This window comes from Panthera pardus, unplaced genomic scaffold (assembly GCF_024362965.1).
Source record: "Panthera pardus isolate Hobbes unplaced genomic scaffold, ASM2436296v1 HiC_scaffold_26, whole genome shotgun sequence".
NCBI lineage: Eukaryota > Metazoa > Chordata > Mammalia > Carnivora > Felidae > Panthera > Panthera pardus.
This window is the reverse complement of record NW_026526832.1, coordinates 3,739,790-3,757,228: the sequence shown is the minus strand read 5'-3', so window position 1 is coordinate 3,757,228 and position 17,439 is coordinate 3,739,790. Positions and strand designations below refer to the sequence as shown.

General features: G+C 41.0%; 1 protein-coding gene and 1 pseudogene across 3 annotated transcripts in view; one reads left to right on the top strand and one right to left on the bottom strand.

The window, feature by feature from the left end:
• The window catches only part of LOC109264631 (uncharacterized), a 30,527-nt gene extending 16,742 nt beyond the window's left edge, over positions 1–13,785 (bottom strand). Inside the window, exons 1-4 of one of the 3 annotated variants that reach the window (XM_053890945.1) lie at positions 13,693–13,785; positions 13,467–13,596; positions 9,783–11,896; positions 8,867–9,170 (exon numbers count right to left, since the gene is read on the bottom strand). In XM_053890945.1, coding sequence (XP_053746920.1) covers positions 8,867–9,072 — 206 coding nt within the window. In that variant the 5' untranslated portion in view covers positions 9,073–9,170; positions 9,783–11,896; positions 13,467–13,596; positions 13,693–13,785. The remainder of the gene's footprint in view (positions 1–8,866; positions 9,171–9,782; positions 11,897–13,466; positions 13,597–13,692) is intronic. The other 2 variants (XM_053890944.1, XM_019445050.2) reach the window with 2 other exon arrangements.
• LOC128773654 (60S ribosomal protein L39-like) lies at positions 13,746–13,900 on the top strand (annotated as a pseudogene).
• Positions 13,901–17,439: the final 3,539 nt, after the last annotated feature.

Here is a 17,439-nt window from a genome sequence, read left to right as displayed (position 1 = left end):
GAATGTCAGCAGACACCCCATGGTGACCTGCTGGACTTCCCCACGCTCCTCCCTCTTCCTTGAGACTTGTGAGACATTCTTCTGTCCTTCCCTTACCCCTCACTCCCATCCCTGCTTTCAGATTTGGCTGAGATATTTAATGTTATTCATTTGAAGCTACCATTGGAATTTCCCTCAGCATTGTATCTTCTCTTCCTAGAATTTTGACTATTAAGCATTCCAAGATATTGCCCTGTACAAAGGTCTTTTCTTCTTCATCTTCCCTTACCTTGAGGTCTGGTTTCTGCTTGTGGGTTAGTGTTGTTTATCCTTATTTTCCTTGATCTTCTTGGTTTTTGCAGTTGGGGTACATGGTGGTAAGAGTGACTACATCCTTGCACATCTGCACTATATACATCCTTCCTATGCTCAGGGGAACGGAATGATAAGGGGCCATTCTATCTGACGTGACTTTCCTCTTGGCCGCCCACAGACCCGATTCCAGCACCTGCTGGCCTCCAGAGTTACAAGTGTGAAATCCAAATACCAGTCCAATTGATTTTCCTTTGTAAGTAATTCATTTTTCTTGTGTCTGAAAGCACTTAGAGTTCAGGAATTTTGACATGTTTTATGTGTATCTTTTCTCCTCAGCCTCACCAAGAACCACAGGGGAGCAGTTTTTGTGTACAGACTTGGGTCATTAATAGGCTCAGGGAAATCTTCTTCCATCATTTGTTTAATTACGTCCTCTCCTCAATTTCTTCATTTTTATCCTTCTAGGAGCCCCATTATTTGCAAAATGGGTCTCTTGGATCTGTCCTCCAATTCTACTATTTTTTTCTTTAAAAAAATTTTAAGGTTATTTATTTATTATGAGAGAGAGAGAGTACAAAGTGGGGAGGGTCAAAGAGAAGGAGAGACAGAATCCCAAGCAGGCTCCACACCATCAGCACCAAGCCCAATGCGGGGCCTGAAATCATGAACCTCGAGATCATGACCTGAGCTGAGGTCAAGAGTCTGACGCTTAACTGACTGTGCCACCCGTTTGTTGTTGTTGTTGTTGTTGTTGTTGTTGTTTTCATGCATGATTTCTATCTTTCTGCTTTTACTCTCTGGTTTGAATTGTATTATTGATGATCTTTCAGATCATGCTTGGAGTCATAATTATCAACATTCTCAACCTTCTGCTTTAAGCCATGAGGGTATCAGACTAAACTTCTCACCAAGAACAGTTCTAAAAGATGGATAAAGTAGTTTACTAAACCCAGAGGGCAGCAGAGACAGCCAGGACTTATTCCTGAGTAACAGGCCACGAGGCAGAAAAGCCATGCACAAAACAGTAGCTACACCACTTCAGCAATCTTAACGTGCTGAGAAGACAAAAATTAGAGTTTGGGTCTCGTCAATGTGAAGCAAGCCTGAGGAACACCCCAGGATTCCAGCTGTGACCCCCAAAGGCCACACCCCAGGAGTAAGAACAAACGAGAAATAAATATCTTTTCCCAAAGACTGAAATTCATCTTGAATCATCTCAAGGCTTCAATTGGATAAGCATGACCTTTCCCTGCATTAAATGCCCACCAGAATATATTAAATTTTCTCTAGAAGGAGGCAATGCTATATAGAAGCACTAAAACTTTTCATTCATAATGTACCGTATTTAATTTTTTTTGATTTACTTTGAATGATAGTGAGGGAGAGAGAGAGAGAGAGAGAGCACACAAGCCAAGCAGGGGCAGGGAGAGACGGGGAGAGAGAACCCCAGGCAGGCTTTGCACTGTCAGCGCAGAGCCTGATGTGGGGCTCGATCTCATGAACTGTGAACCAAAATTCAGTCAGAAACTTAACCAACTAAGCCACCAAAGTACCTCTGTACTGCATTTAATTTTTAAAAATTACCCCCCACATGAGAAAATAAAGGTGGGATCTCAAATTATTTGGGTAAAAATAGACTTCATAATAAACAGTGCTTGGAGAACGGAATGCCATCTGGCAAAACATAGTGAGACTGCTGTTTCAAGATATACACAAAATTGAACTCTGAATGGATTAGGGAATCTAATGTGAAATCAAAAACATACAAGTACTAGAAAAGAACATAAGTGAATGCCTCTTTAATCTTGGTATCAGGAAACCTTTGTAACTATGATTCAAAATTCAGGGGTGACTGGGTGGCTCAGTCAGTTAAGCATCTGACTCTTGATTTTGGCTCAGGTCATGGTCTCATGGTTTGTGGGATCAAGCCCCAAGTCAGGCTCTGCACTAACAGAGTGGAGCCTGCTTGGGATTCTCTCTCTGCTCCTCCCATTCTCTCTGCCTCTTTCTCTCAAAATAAACAAACATTTAAAAAAATACATGTTTAAAAGTATTTTCTAATTTTTTTTAACGTTTATTTATTTTTGAGAGATAGAGAGAGACAGAGCATGAGCATGGGAGGGGCAGAGGGGCATGAGCGTGGGAGGGGCAAAATTAAAAATTAAAAAAAAAATTTTAATGTTTATTTATTATTGAGAGACAGAGCATGAGCATGGGAGGAGCACAGAATCCAAAGCAGGCTCCAGGCTCTGAGCTGTCAGCACAGAGCCTGATGTGGGGCTCAAACCCACGAACTGTGTGATCACGACCTGAGCCGAAGTCGGTCGCTTAACCAACTGAGCCACCCAGGTGCCCCTAAAAAAATTTTTTTAATGTTTGTTTATTTTTGAGAGAGAGACACACAGAGTGTGACAGGGGAGGGGCAGAGAGAGAGGGGGACACAGAATCTGAAGCAGGCTCCAGGCTCTAAGCTGTCAGCACAGAGCTTGACACAGGGTTTGAACCCATGAACCATGAGATCATGACCTGAGCTGAAGTCGGACATTTAACTGACTGAGCCACCCAGGCACCCCCCAAAAATACATGTTTTAAAATCAACCAGCATGTGGGGAAACACCCAGAATGAAACATGAACAGGAACAAATAAATTTAACTAGTTACTAAAATTGTCAGAATTCTAAAATGGCCCCCAAATTCTCATCCCCTGGTGCACACAGCCTGTATAATGGCCTCTCCTTCCTTACATGTGAATAGGGCCTATGAATAGGATGGAATGTCACTCTATGATCAAGTTATGTTATATGGAAAAGGAAATTTTTTCAGATGTAATTAAGGTCTCTAATCAGTTGGCTTGAGTTCATCAAAAGGAGGGTATCTTGAGTGGGCCTGACCAAATCAGGTGAGCCTTCAAAAGAGGGTGTGAGTGATACAGATTTGAAGCAGCAAGGACACTCTTTGGTTGGCCTTGAAGAAACAAACTGCCACATTCTGGAGAGGGCCGTGTGTCAGGGCCGTGTGTCAGGGCCCTGGTTCTGCAACCGTAAGAAACAATTCCACCAACAACCAGTTAGCTTAGAAAAGAGACCCAAGCCACAGCTATTGCAGCCCCCTCTGATACTTGAGTCACACAGCTCACCCAGCCTGCTGAGACCCAAAGCAGTGGACCAGCTGCCCTAGGCCCAGTCTCCTGACCCACAGACACTGTGAGATAATAAATATGTACTGTTTCAAGCTGTGGCAATTTGCAATGCAACAGTACAAAACTATTATGATTACAAATGGATAACATGACAACTCTGAAAGGGATTGAGAAGAAAAAGAACTAACCTAAGTAACTTTGCAGAACAGTATTTTTCTTGGATAAGGTCAGACTAAAAACAAAACAAATTACACACAAATACTGCCCTCTAGTTAGTCAATTTGTTTCTCATATGGCTACAGGTTAAGTTTGCAACTTTTTAATGTGTACACTAGGGCTGAACAGATAAGTGGACATATTTTGGATAATGAGAGCCAGGATTCTCATGTTGGAGAAGCTACAAAGAAAGGGGAAGGCAAGAAAGAACCCTGTGGTATTAGATTGGAACTGGAGATAACAGTACGAGATAGATAGATAGATAGATAGATAGATAGATAGATAGATAGACAGATTTACACAGATATTTTTTATATGAATAAAAAAAGGAAAAGGGAGAGGGGCACCTGGGTGGCTCAGTTGGCTAAATGTCTGACTCTTGATTTTGGCTCAGGTCATGAGATCATGAGATCAAGGGGTCATGAGATCAAGCCCTGCGTCAGGCTCTGCACTGAGTGTGGAGTCCACTTAAGATTCTCTCTTTCTCCCTCTGCCCCTCTCTCCTGCTCTCTCTCTCTCTCAAAAAAAAAAAAAAAAAAAGAAAAAGAAAAAGAAAGAAAGAAAAGGGAGAGAAGGGGAAGAAAATAGGATGGGAAGAGGGAGTGGGAAGAGGGAGAGAAAGGGAAAATTAATCAATCTATACCAAGATGTTCATGGTGGTTATCTTTAGGCAGTAGGCTTATGGGCAATTATTTTCTTCCTCATCTCATTCATATTTTCTAAATGTTTATCATCCAATACATTTTTAAGCAAAAGGAAACATATATTGTGTTGACCTTTTCTTGTGGGATCTTCCCTGAAGCCTGTCCTGTTGCCAACACTATTCGGCTGATGTAGCAAGTTCTTTCTGGCTTCCTGAGAGCTTACCCAGCAGAGAGAGACAAGGAAACTTGCCAGCAGAACACTTACCACGTTTTGTACTGATTGCCTCCATTTGGCCTGTCTTGAGAAGTGCCCAAGGAGCTGCCCAGAAAGCCAATGGAGCCAAACCCGAATCAGAATATGAATTATTTGCAGTATTGTCCTGATTGGTGAGCTGGACCATTTCTCATGGTCATGAGCATGGACAATTCTCTTTATAAATCACTTACTTGCCCGGAACAGACAATACAATACAACAAAGGCATTCATATGGGAACAGACAAAAAAGACACTCAGCTTCTCTCAAAATTTTGTGTGCTTTTTTTTGGTGTGTGGTTACAAATGCACTGTGTTAAAAAACTTAAGAATGTACAAAAGAGTATTAAATTGCTATAAATTCACTCTGTTCTCAAACTCCTAAGTAAATTGCTATAAATATTCTGGCAAGTTTCTTTCCATGAATGTTTTTCTTTTTATATAATTGGAGTCACACTATATACCGTCCCCGGCTCCATATTTTTTTGTATGTGTATGTTCAAATATACTGAACCAAATTTATCAGCTTACCCATTTGTAAGTGTACCATTAAAGTGGCATTAAGCACATTCACATTGCTGTGCAAACATCACCACCATCTATCTCTAAGACTTTTTTCGTCTTCCCAAACTGAAACTCTGTACCCATTCAACACCAGCTCCCTATCTCCCCTTATCCCTGCTTATCCCCCTGGCAACCATTATTCTTTCTGTCTCTGTGAATTTGACTACTGTACATCCCTCATATAAGTGGAATCACACAGTATTTGTTATGACTCACTTATTTCACCTAGCATAATGTCCTCAAGGTTCATCCATGTTGTCAGAATTTCCTTCCTTTTTTTTTTTTTTTTTAATTTTTTTTTAACATTTATTTATTTTTGAGACAGAGAGAGACAGAGCATGAACAGGGGAGGGGCAGAGAGAGAGGGAGACACAGAATCTGAAACAGGCTCCAGGCTCTGAGCTGTCAGCACAGAGCCCGACGCGGGGCTCGAACTCACGGACTGTGAGATCATGACCTGAGCCGAAGTCGGACGCTTAACCAACCAAGCCACCCAGGCGCCCCAGAATTTCCTTCCTTTTTAAGACTAAGTCATGATCCACTGTATATGTGTATATGTTACCACATTTTGTTTATGCATTCGACCATTGATGGACACTTTGGTTGCTTCCACCTTTTGGCTCTTAAAAACAATGCCATTATGAATACACGAATACAAATATCTGGTAGAGTCTGTGCTTTCAATTCTTTTGGATATATACCCAGAACTGGAATTTCCTGATCACATGGTAATTCTAATTTTAATTTTTTGAGGACTTGTGTACAGTTTTGAATCCTTTTTGTTTCTAATTCACTTAACTTTTTGTTTAAAATTTTTAAATGTTTATTCATTTTTGAGAGAGAGAGAGAGAGAGACAGAGAGTGAGCAGGGGAGGGACAAAGAGAGAGGGAGACACGGAATCCGAAGCAGGCTCCAGGCTCTGAGCTATCAGCACAGAGCCCAGCGTGGGGCTCGAACTCACCAGCTGTGAGATCATGACCTGAGCAAAAGTTGGACGCTCAACTGACTGAGCCACCCAGGCACCCCTGATTCACTTAACTTTTGAGCATGGGTATTTTTCCAACAATATTTTTGTAACTTTTTATATAATTTCAAACACCAAAAAAAGTTGCAAAAATTATAGAACTCCAATATATCCTTCAACCAGATTCACTAACTGTTCTCATTTTGTCATGTCTTATCATTCTCTCTCTTTCTCTTTGTGTATGCGTTTGCGTGTATGTATAGAAAGTTCCAGATATCATGCTCCTTTAGCCCAAAATGATTCAATGTGCATTCCCTAAGAACAAGGACATTCAGGGGCACTTGGGTGGCTCAGTTGTTAAGTATCCAACTCTTGACTTTGGCTCAGATCATGATCTCACAGTTTGTGGGTTCAAGCCCTGAATAGGGCTCCGTGCTGACAGTGCGGAGTTGGCTTAGGAGTCTCTCTCTGTCTCTCCCTGGCTTGTACATGCGCATGAGCTATCTCTCTCTCTCTCTCTCTCTCTCTCAAAATAAATAAATAAACTTAGAAAAAAAAAAGAACAAGGACATTCAATTTCATAACTACAGAACAATCATCAAAATCAGGAAATTAAACATTCATACAATGTTCTTATCTAATCTAAAGTCAATATTCAAATTTTGCTGGTTGTCTGCACTCTGAGAACACGCATTAAATTTAACTGTCAAGTCCTGTTGTGGGCAGTTTAAAGGTGTCCCAGTCCAAATTCCCATCCCCTGGCTAGTCAATCAAATGTTAATCTGGTACTTCTATGAAGGGGCTTTGCAGATATAACCAAGATGTAACCAAGATTAAGAATCAGCTGATCTTAAAAAAGAGAGAGTATCCTGACCTACACAGGTGGGTCCAGTGTACTCACATGAGCCCTTAAAAATAGAAGAGGAAGAAAAAAAAATAATAGAAGAGGAAGGCAGATGGAGAAGTCAGAAGGTTTGAAGTATGAGAGGAACTTGACCTGCCATCGCTGGAGGGGCCACAGGGAATGCAGGCAGCCGGGAAGAGCAAAGCCCAGCCTTCAGCTAATAGCCGGCAAGGAAATGGCTTTCTCAGTCCCATAAACCACAGGGAACTGGATTGGGCCAATAACCCTAATAGCCTGGAAGTGGATTCTTCCAGAGCATCTGCCTAAGAGCCCGGCCCACAGACACCTCAATTTGGGTTTGTGAGACCCAAAACAGAGGAACCAGCCAAGGCCACCAACCTCTAATCTGCAAAAATGTGCCACAACAAATTTGTGTTGTTTTAGGTCCCTAAATTGATGATACTTATTACAGTAGGCAGCAGGAAACTAATACACGTCCCTTCAGTCCCCTTTACTCTGGAATAGTTCCTGAGACCTTCTGTCTTGACTACTGACATTTTATGAAGAGTACAAGCCAGGGGCGCCTGGGTGGCTCTGTTGGTTCAGAGTCCAACGCCAGCTCAGGTCGTGATCTCATCGTTCATGAGTTTGAGGCTCTACATTAGCTTAAAAATTTCTCCATGTAAAGGAATGCTACAAGTTGTCCCTAATTACAAATGTTCATCAACATTTTTAGCATCTAGTTTGTATTTTATGTCTCACCATAAAGTTACATCATGCTTTACTAGACTGAGACATTGAGCTTATTTCTAGTTTTTTACAATTTTTATTTCTGTGAGGCCAGAAAAATAGCATCTTACCATTTTTATTTGCATTTTGTTGTTTGCTACATTGTTTGGTAAACAAACTACTGAGTCTAAAATTGGATATATTTTTCATATTTAAAATCTGTTTTAGGGCACCTGGGTGGCTCCTTTGGTTAAGTGTCCGACCTCGGCTCAGGTCATGATCTCACGGTTTGTGAGCTCGAGCTCCACATCAGGCTCTGTGCTGACAACTCAGAGCCTGGAGCCTGCTTCGGATTCTGTGTCTCCCTCTCTCTCTGCCCCTCCCCCGTTCATGCTCTGTCTCTCTCTGTCTCAAAAATAAACGTTAAAAAAAAAATAAAAAACAGTCTACCTGCTGCACTTATGTTAATTTTGGGGCAGTGAGGGGCACTGCCACCCCCTGGGTGGCTTAGTCAGTTAAGCGTCCGACTGTTAAGTGATCTCACAGTTCATGAGTTCACGCCCCGCCTCGGGCTCTGTGCTGACAGCTCAGAGCCTGGAGCCGGCTTCGGATTCTGTGTCTCCCTCTCTCTCTGCCTCTCCCCTGCCTGTGCTCTGTCTCTGTCTCTCTCAAAAATAAATAAACATTAAAATGTTTTTTTATAGTCTGGGGCAGTGAAAATGTAAAACTTTTGTTGTAGTATTCAACTCTGTTTCATTTATAGAGTTTGGTTTTGTTGTTACAACTAGGCCCTTTTATATGAACCCCGGAACTGAATTTAATATGTAAATAACTTGTATGCAAGTTTGTTCATGATCAGGCCCAATGCACTGAATGACAGATAATGCAAGCTATGTTTGGACAACTCTGAAAATTCTTATCTCTGTAACAAAAAATAATCTGTGAAAGAAGAAAAAAATCTAGAAACCTTTTGATGGGACATATAATTGGCTTAGTAGAAAACCCAACTAATTCTGAAGTGTTTGTATACTGAAAGTACACACCAACTAATAAGTAACAACATATGAAGTAGGTTTACTTTATGTTTTACCGATTTATTTTCCCACCTGACTTCTTTCTGAAAACATTTAAGGAGACTACAGCAAGGCTCTAGTTACCCCTCTTCTTCTGCAAGCTTGTCAGAGTAAAGGGCTTGAGTTCTTTGCGATTATTTTTTACCTTTTGGCAACTTGCACAAAGTCTTCACTAGCTTGGGCCAATTCTTCCGCCATCTTCTCCAAACAGGCAAATGCTTCATTTTCCAGGTCTTTCTTCTCCATCGAAATGATCAGATGGCAGAGCTGAACAGTCATTGGGGAGATGATTCTCTCAATGGCCTTGTTCTGTATCATAGAGCCAATGTCTTCTGAGAGAAAAGATTCCATCTCTTCTAGTCTTTGAACAGAAGTGTGACGTGGTCTTAGCCCATGATGACCGACATGTATAAATATTTCTCTGCCTTGATGTTCACCTAATTTTACCCCTACAATGGGAAAGAAATCTATAAAATATTAAAGAGCTAAATGGGGGTAATTTTCAGGACCTTCAAAGTACAGAATATATTGTGGCTTAGCAGCAACATGTAAAAAAGTAAAATAAGGACACACGGGACAGGTTTAGAGGAAGGCAAACAGGATGGAAAACAGACTTATGTACACAAACTGTATGAAACAGATAGTTTAACCAATGGTGAATCTAACTATGAAGATATGACTGAGGTCTTCTTTATTTGTAGAACTAATACAGTAGAGGAAAGAAATATTGTCTTTTATTCTTTGGAGCTTCTCAGAACAAGGAATGAAAGAAAGCCATGTGGCAAGACAAAGTTCTCTCTTAGATTGAATGGGCATCTCAAATCAAAATTCTCAAAGATCCTAAGAATACTCTTACTTGGGGATTAATAAACTTCCTTCCCCTGGATGTATACAAGGCTGAATGACAAGCTGAGGATACCATATGGAAATTTTAAGCATCGTATGGGTGAACGGACAAAATGCAATGCTGAAATGTTTGATCGATAATTCCAAGAGTGTAGCTTCCCATGCAGAACCAACAAGGCGGTGGGGAAGGGGGGAAGATGAAGGTTTTTGCTTACCTTTATGAGACGATACTTCCCACTCTCTAAGCCAAACAGTAGACCACTGAATTCACTCTAGATGTAAGGAATCCAGTTTTTTGTCTTTTGTTTTTAACCAGCAGCAGGAATCTATTTACATCCACGCGACAGTTCAAGACCGTGGCATCGCCCAGCAACTGTTAGCTGACTCTGCTACTGACGTCACAGGCAGGATTGCTGACAAACATAATTTATACATGGAGCTATGGAAGATCTGCTGTTTCTGCAGTATTTAAAGTCATGCTTATTCATAAGAATAAGAACTAGACTAAACTATGAGGAAAAGTGAACTGTTCTAATCAATCCAGTCATAAAAATAAGATGCAACTTTGAGTCTTCAGGCAGTTTTGTTGTGGGGAATGAAAAGGAAATCTGGCACCAGGGCTAATGAAAGGCAGACGATGAATCATTGAGCAGTTTAATTAACTTGGCTTCTTTCTAGTTCCCTCGTGTGGGTTTTCACAAGGGTTTGTTGAGGGAATATTCTGGCAGTTTCTGAGAACAATAAAAGGAATGGGGCTTAAGCTACAGGAAAAATAGACTTTAATTCATATTAGGTGTGTACTGTGTTTCAGATGTTTTCCACACATCAACTCACTTATTCCATGGAACAACTTAATTGTTATTAAAAGTTTCACTTCATTAGTGAGGAAGCTGAAGACTGGGGTGTATGAATGGTGCCAAATCTTTGAGAACGATTTCCTATTCAGATTATTAGCCATCCCTGGACTTTCAGTAAGTTTCTAAAGATTACAGTGTCTGAGTTGTGTCTGGTCAAGAAAACAGAAATGACTCTAGGTATTTAAAATGGAGGGAATTTGGGGTTGCCTGAGTGGCTCAATTGGTTAAGTGTCCAACCTCAGCTCAGGTCATGATCTCACATTTTGTGAGTTCGAGCCCCGCGTCAGGCTCTGTCTTGAAGCTCTGGAGCCTGGAACCTGTTTTAGATTCTGTGTCTCCCTCTCTGCCCCCCGTCCCCATTCATGCTCTGTCTCTCTCTCTCTCTCAAAAATATTTTTTTCTCTCTCTAAAAAATTTTTTGTAAGTGGAGGGAATTTGGTTCAAGAAATTAATTACAAAAATGTTGGGAAGGACAGTGATTGAGGTAGGACTTCTGGTAACGGTTGAGTGAAGAGACTGTCAAATTCTCTTCCCTAGAAGCAACTGGAAATATGGGATGGAACTGCCCTAAAACAACCATTTCAGCACTCTGGAAACTGACCAAATGCATACAACAATCCAAGGTGTGTTTATGCTTGAGTACTTGCTGGACTTTGTGAAGCTCTATGGCGTTCTAGTATGGGGCTGACTCCACCTATGCCATCAACATGGGGCTCTACGAGGGAGGGAAATCCATGAGGACCAGCAGCTTCTCTATTGCCTTCTCTATTGCCAAACTGGCTCACCCAGTTTGGAGCAATGGGTGAAGACACCCAGGATCGTTGTCAGTGAAAGTGATTTCCCAGAGGCAGGAGAGTCTGTCTATTACAAGACATACTATCCTTTAGCTTATAGGGGAATGGCACTGGATGGTAATTCAAATCAACAGAAAGCAGTGAAAAATTTCTATACAGTTACTTACATAAGGAATTATCAAAACCATACATGCATTTTTTCTCTTAACAGATTTAAAAATATAAGATTATGTAAAATAACAATTATAACACTATATTGTTGGGTTTACAAGAATAAAAGCATGAAGGAGGGGATGGAGAATAGAACTACATTAAAGCAAATTTTCATTATTTTACCAGGATTAAATTAGTACTGAGCTGAAGCAAAGTTTTTTTAAGATGCACATTATAATCCCAAAAGCAAATGGCAAGAAAATAACTTTAAAAAATACTAAAAGTAGGGATGCCTGGCCTTCTCAGTCGGTGGAGCATGTGACTCTTGATCTTGAGATCATAGGTTGACGCTCCACATTGGGTGCAGAGATTACTTTTAACAAAATCTTTTTACAAAAATACTAAAAGTAATCAACAATGAATTAAAATTGCATACTAAGGGCAGCTGGCTGGCTCAGTCAGTAGAGCATGCGACTCTTGATCTCAGGGCCATGAGTTCAAGTCCCATGTTGGGCATGGAGCCTACTTAAAAAAAAAAATAATGAAAACATTACTTAACATAAAAGACGGCAATCAAGAAGGAGAAAATAGAAAACAAATAGCAAAATGACAAATGTATAACTAAATCAATAATCATATTAAATCTGAATTCTCTAAACACCCTAATCAAAACACAGACATCGACAAACTGCATAAAAAAGCAAAACCCAATTCTATCTATAAGAGATACAACCTTGACACAAATAGGTAGAACATAAAGTGATGGGAATAAGCTATCCCTTGCAAAAAGGAACCAAAAGACAGCAAGAGTGCTGTGCTGGGTTGAACAGTATCCTTCCAAATTTCATCTCTACTGAGAACCTGTGAAAGCAACTTTATTTAGTAATATGGTTTTTGAAGGATGTAATCAAGTTAAAGATAAGGTCATACTAGATTTGAGTAGGCCCTAATTCAATGACTGATATCCTTATAAGAGGAGAGAAATTTGGACAGGGAGACAGAATGCCATGCAATGATGGAGGCAGAGATTGCAGTGATGTATCTATCAGCCAGAAGCACCAAGGACTACTGACAACTACCAGATGCTAGGAAGAGACAGAGAAGGATTCTTCCCTAGAGCCTTGAGAGAAAGCATGGCCCTGATGACACCTTAATTTCAGACTTCTAGCCTCAGAACTGTAAGAGAATCAATTTCTGTTGTTTTAAGCTACCCAATTTGTTACCAGCCCTATAAAAAAAATGAGGGTTGCTGGGGTGGCCCAGTTGGTTAAGCATGGGACTTCAGCGCAGGTCATGATCTCATGGTTCATAAGTTTGAGCCCCATGTTGGGTCAGCTCGAGCCCCACTTTGGGAACCCCGCTCCTCTCTCTCTCTCTGCCCTTTGTGGGACTCTCTCTCTCTCTCTGCCCCTTCCTCACTTGTGCCCTCTCTCTTTCTAAAAAAAAGGAAGAAAGAAAGAAATAAAGAAAGAAGGAAAGAAAGGGAAAGAAAGAAAAGAAAGAAAAGGAAAGAAAGAAAGAAAGAAAGAAAGAAAGAAAAAGAAAGAAAGAAATGAATGAATACAAGGGCACCTGGATGGCTTAGTTGGTTAAGCATCTGACTTCAGCTCAGGTCATGATCTTCTCACGGTTTGTGGGTTCGGGCCACACGTTGCACTCTGTGCTAACAGCTCAGAGCCTGGAGCCTGCTTCAGATTCTGTGTCTCCCTCTCTCTCTGCCCTTCCTTGCTCATGCTCTCTCTCTCTCTCTCTCTCTCTCTCTCTCTCTCAAAAATAAAATAAACATTAGAAAAAAAATTGGGAAATCCTTGAATATTTAAAAATTGAACAACACACTAATAAATGGCCTATAGATCAAAGAAGAAATCACAAGGGAACTTAGAAAATTGTTTGAATTGAAATAACATGAAAACACAACAGATCAAAATGTACTGGATGCAGCTAAAGCAGTAGTTAGTGGGAAATGTATAGCTTTAAAATCCATAAAAGGAAAAAAAATCAGGAAATTAGAATTCATGGAAATTTAAAACTTTTGCACTACAAAAGACATCATTAAAATTGAAAAGATAAGCCACAGTCTGAGAGAAATATTTACCAATCATATATCTGGCGAAAGAATTCTTGGGGTGTCTGGGTGGCTCAGTTGGTTACATGTCCAACTCTTGATTTCAGCTCAGGTCATGATCTCATGGTTCGTGGGTTCATGCTCCACATAGGGTTCTGTGCTGACAGTGTGGAGCCTTCTTGTGATTCCCTCTCTCCCTGCACCACCCCCCGCCAAATAAATAAATGAACATTAAAAAAAAAAAAAGAATTCTTACTTCTCTCTCCTTTTCTCAGCCATTGTGCTGTGTGCGGTTGACCGTTCTTTGCCATGTCATCTCACAAGATGTTCAGGATCAAGCGATTCCTGGCCAAGAAACAAAAGCAAAATCATCCCACTCCTCATGGATTCAGATGAAAATTGGCAATCAAATCAGGTACAACTCCAAGAGGAGGCATTGGAGAAGAACCAAGCTGGGTCTATAAGGGATCACACGTGAGGTGGCAGACATATTTATGCTGCATGAAGGTTACGCCCTCAGATCGTATCACTCTGTAAACATCACTACTACTTGAACAATGGATATGTTTTATCGGGGAAATGATTTTTCTCTCTTACATGCTTCTGCACCAGTAGGTTAGTTCAACAATACATATGTGAGACCTTCTGTTTGGGGGAAAAAAAAAGAATTCTTACAAGTCAACATAAGAATACAACCCAGTTAAAAGTGGGCATAAGATTTAATAGACTTAAATAGACTTAAATAGATTCAATAAACTTTTCACCAAAGAAAGTACGTACAAGGCAAGTAAAAAGATGCTCAACAACAACATAATCATCAGAGAAATGCAAATTAAAGGCATGAGACACCACTACATAGACAGCTTAATGGCTATAATAAAAAAGATAATATCAAGTGTTGTCAAGGATGCAGAGAAACTGAGATCCTTGTGCATTGCAGGTGGGAATGTAAAATGGTAGGTTTTCTTTGGAAAACAGTTTGGCAGTGTCCTAAGAAGTTAAACATAAATTTACCATTTTACACACAGCAATTTATTTCTTAGGAATCTACCCAAGCTGGATCTACCCAAGGTTGTTTCAGCTGGGCTGCAACCAGTAATCTAGACCGGCTGGCAAGTGATCTGCCTGGAGGAGCAGGGGCCTGGTTTTTGGAGCAGAGGCTTGGAAGTGAAATGAGAATTTCAGTAGGGTCGCTGAGAAAACAGAAGAGTCACTCCTTTGCTCTACTCTAGGGCTGGGAGCTCTATGAAGAGGTAGTCTTTCCCTTTCAGTAGAGCCATCAGGGGGCACTTACATGGTCTTTCCAGCTTTGGGAGAACACCAGGCAACACAGCCCAAAGAAGGGTAGGATTCACCCTGAGGAGCACTGCAGGCTGGTGAACCACAGAGGAGGCTTGGTGAGGCTTGGCATGAGAAGGAAAGCATCCTCCCAGGAATATCTGAGGGGAAGAGAATTTCATAAGCCTCAGGAGTTATGTAAGTGAGGGAATGAACTAGCAAAACCTTGATGCTATCCTCAGTGATACCCCAGGGCACGTGAGCTTTAGGGATAAACTGGGTAAGGAAGATGTAGCCTTTGGCCTTTCCTCTGGTCAATACAGATGGGACTCAGTTTCCTTCCATTGTGGATCCATTTCAAAACTCATTTCTTCTAAGAAATTTTCCCTGATGCGTCTCCGCTCTCTCAAATGCCTCTAGTATTCCTGCCTCCTTAGCACCATTAGTTATTATAGTTTTATTGGAGGGGAAAATTTTTCTTACATTTATTGATATTTTATTTGATTAAGTTTATTTTTATTTAATTAAGTCGGTTATTCACAGGCCCGTTACTCTATGTGCAAACTGTGAGCACACATCATGCTGTAGCAACATGACCCAGGCAAAAAGAGAGTATGTGCTCCAGCAGAGGCCTCTGGATGGGAGGCACAGGCATCACCTCACGGTCACTGACAGCCTGTGACTCTAGGTTTTGCAATGTCCTTTGAATGCAACTCACTGAGTTATTTTTCTATTTTTCTTATTTTCCTTTATCTCTGTGTGGGAGCTACTGCATTCATCCAGGAAGAACAGGAAATAGAGGAGAAAATGACTCCAGTGCCACATGGACATGAGCAGCTTCCTCCTACATGTTGAGATGTGAGTGTTTCTACAAGGTATTCCTGTCCCCACAACTGTCACCCCAACTCAGAATTCTAGAAACTGTAGGAATATTTGCTCCTCTAGTTAAATTCCTCTAACTAGCATCCAGAAAAAAATGTAAGCTTCCCCAGGGAACAGAGCTCTGTGAAGGCAGGGACTTTGTCTTATGTCCTCTGTGCCTTGAACACTGCCTGGAACAAGAATGTGTTAAATGCAGGTTTTCTAGACCAGAAAGGTATGAGTGGCATGCCTCTTCAGGGAGGGGTGTTGAAAGGCTTCCATTGAAAAGGGAACCAGTCTTACCTTGCTAAAGAGCAACTAAGACCTAAGTCTAAAGAAATAGTAAGTCTTATTTTATTTAGCACAACTGTGAGGCAGAAAATGCTAGCTAATTAAAGGTTTTGATTAATAAGGACTTTATGATCCATCTGGTACATGGTTCATCAGCTTTGGAAGGGTTAATGCACACTTCACATTAAAACTCCATCTAACACACTTTCACTTGACCTTGATGATGATCAGGGTATTTCAAAGACTTTGGCTGAAGTAGTGTGGTAAACATGGTAAGAGAGATACAATGGGGAGACTTAATTAAAAGGCTGTGACTTTGAAACTGAGAATGCTGTCTTCAATGAGCCATTGCAGGCTGTGATGCATGGAGAGATGTGATGAATGCTGTGTTTCAGAAAGATTCATTCGGTGATGATGTTCAGGGAAGATTGGAGAGGGAAAGGGGCTGAAGCAAGAAGAGCAGCTAGAAGACAGGTGCAGTACCCAAAGCATGAAGTGAGCGTGGTAACGTTAGAGACGATGAGTGAAAAACAATTTTGAGTTGTTTGGTGTCCAAGTATAGGACACAAAGAGAAGGGAGAGGGGAAAGTGTAGTTGAGGATTTTGAAGCTTGTTTCTTAGGAGTATGACCCTCAGGCCCTTCTAAGAAAAGTCCTTGATTTAGAGGCTCCAAGTCTGGCTAGCCATGTCCTCCCTATGGATGAGACTTTTGTGGGGTCAAAGGGATATGGCCACCCAAAGACGGTTACCCTCCCACTTTCCAGAATATGCTAGGTACCTGAGAACCAGAATACTGTCTAAATAGCCCAGCTCTTGTCCTGAACCTGCACTGGCTTCTTCCCTGGGTCTATTGTCCCAAGGGTCAATGGCATTGCTGTGCACCCCTAGGACCAAGCAGTGGCCAAAATGTAGCTGTTTGTGGGAGGTGCTGGGTGAATGGATGGAGCCTGAATTTCCTGGATGTAGCGTCCCCATGCATGTGTGCATGGCCCTTCGTGGTGCAGGATGGAGTCAAGGAAGGTAAGAAACGGGTGGGCCATGGTCAGAGGCCAGGGCCATCTCTTCCAGTATTTCCTACTTTTGGCATTGAACTTCCATGAATCTGAGCATTTAAAAAATCTTGGCCTTTCAGGTCATCCTTATCAACATATATTTGTAAGGTGGGAAGATAGGCATTTTACCTAGCAGCTTATTGGCATGGCTTATAACTTTAAAATATTTAGACATATGGTAGACATGTAGACATATGGCTTCCATTTGTACTCTTGTCCTACAACTTTAGATGTGGCCTTGCTTTTTAGCCCAACATATTCTTTAGTTATAAAGTGTCTTTGTAGGACACTTCTACAAATCTCTCTTGCTGAGAGTTTACCTATTGAATTGTCCCTTAAAATAGCTAGTTCAGTTTTTTGTTAACCAGCTTCCCAGTTTTTAAAATTATTAATTTGTAATTCCTCGTGTATCCTAAATATGGGTCCTCTGTCCGATAGGTATGTATACACACACACACACACACACACACACACACACACACACACACCAGACATCATATCCTATTCTGTGGCTTTCCTTT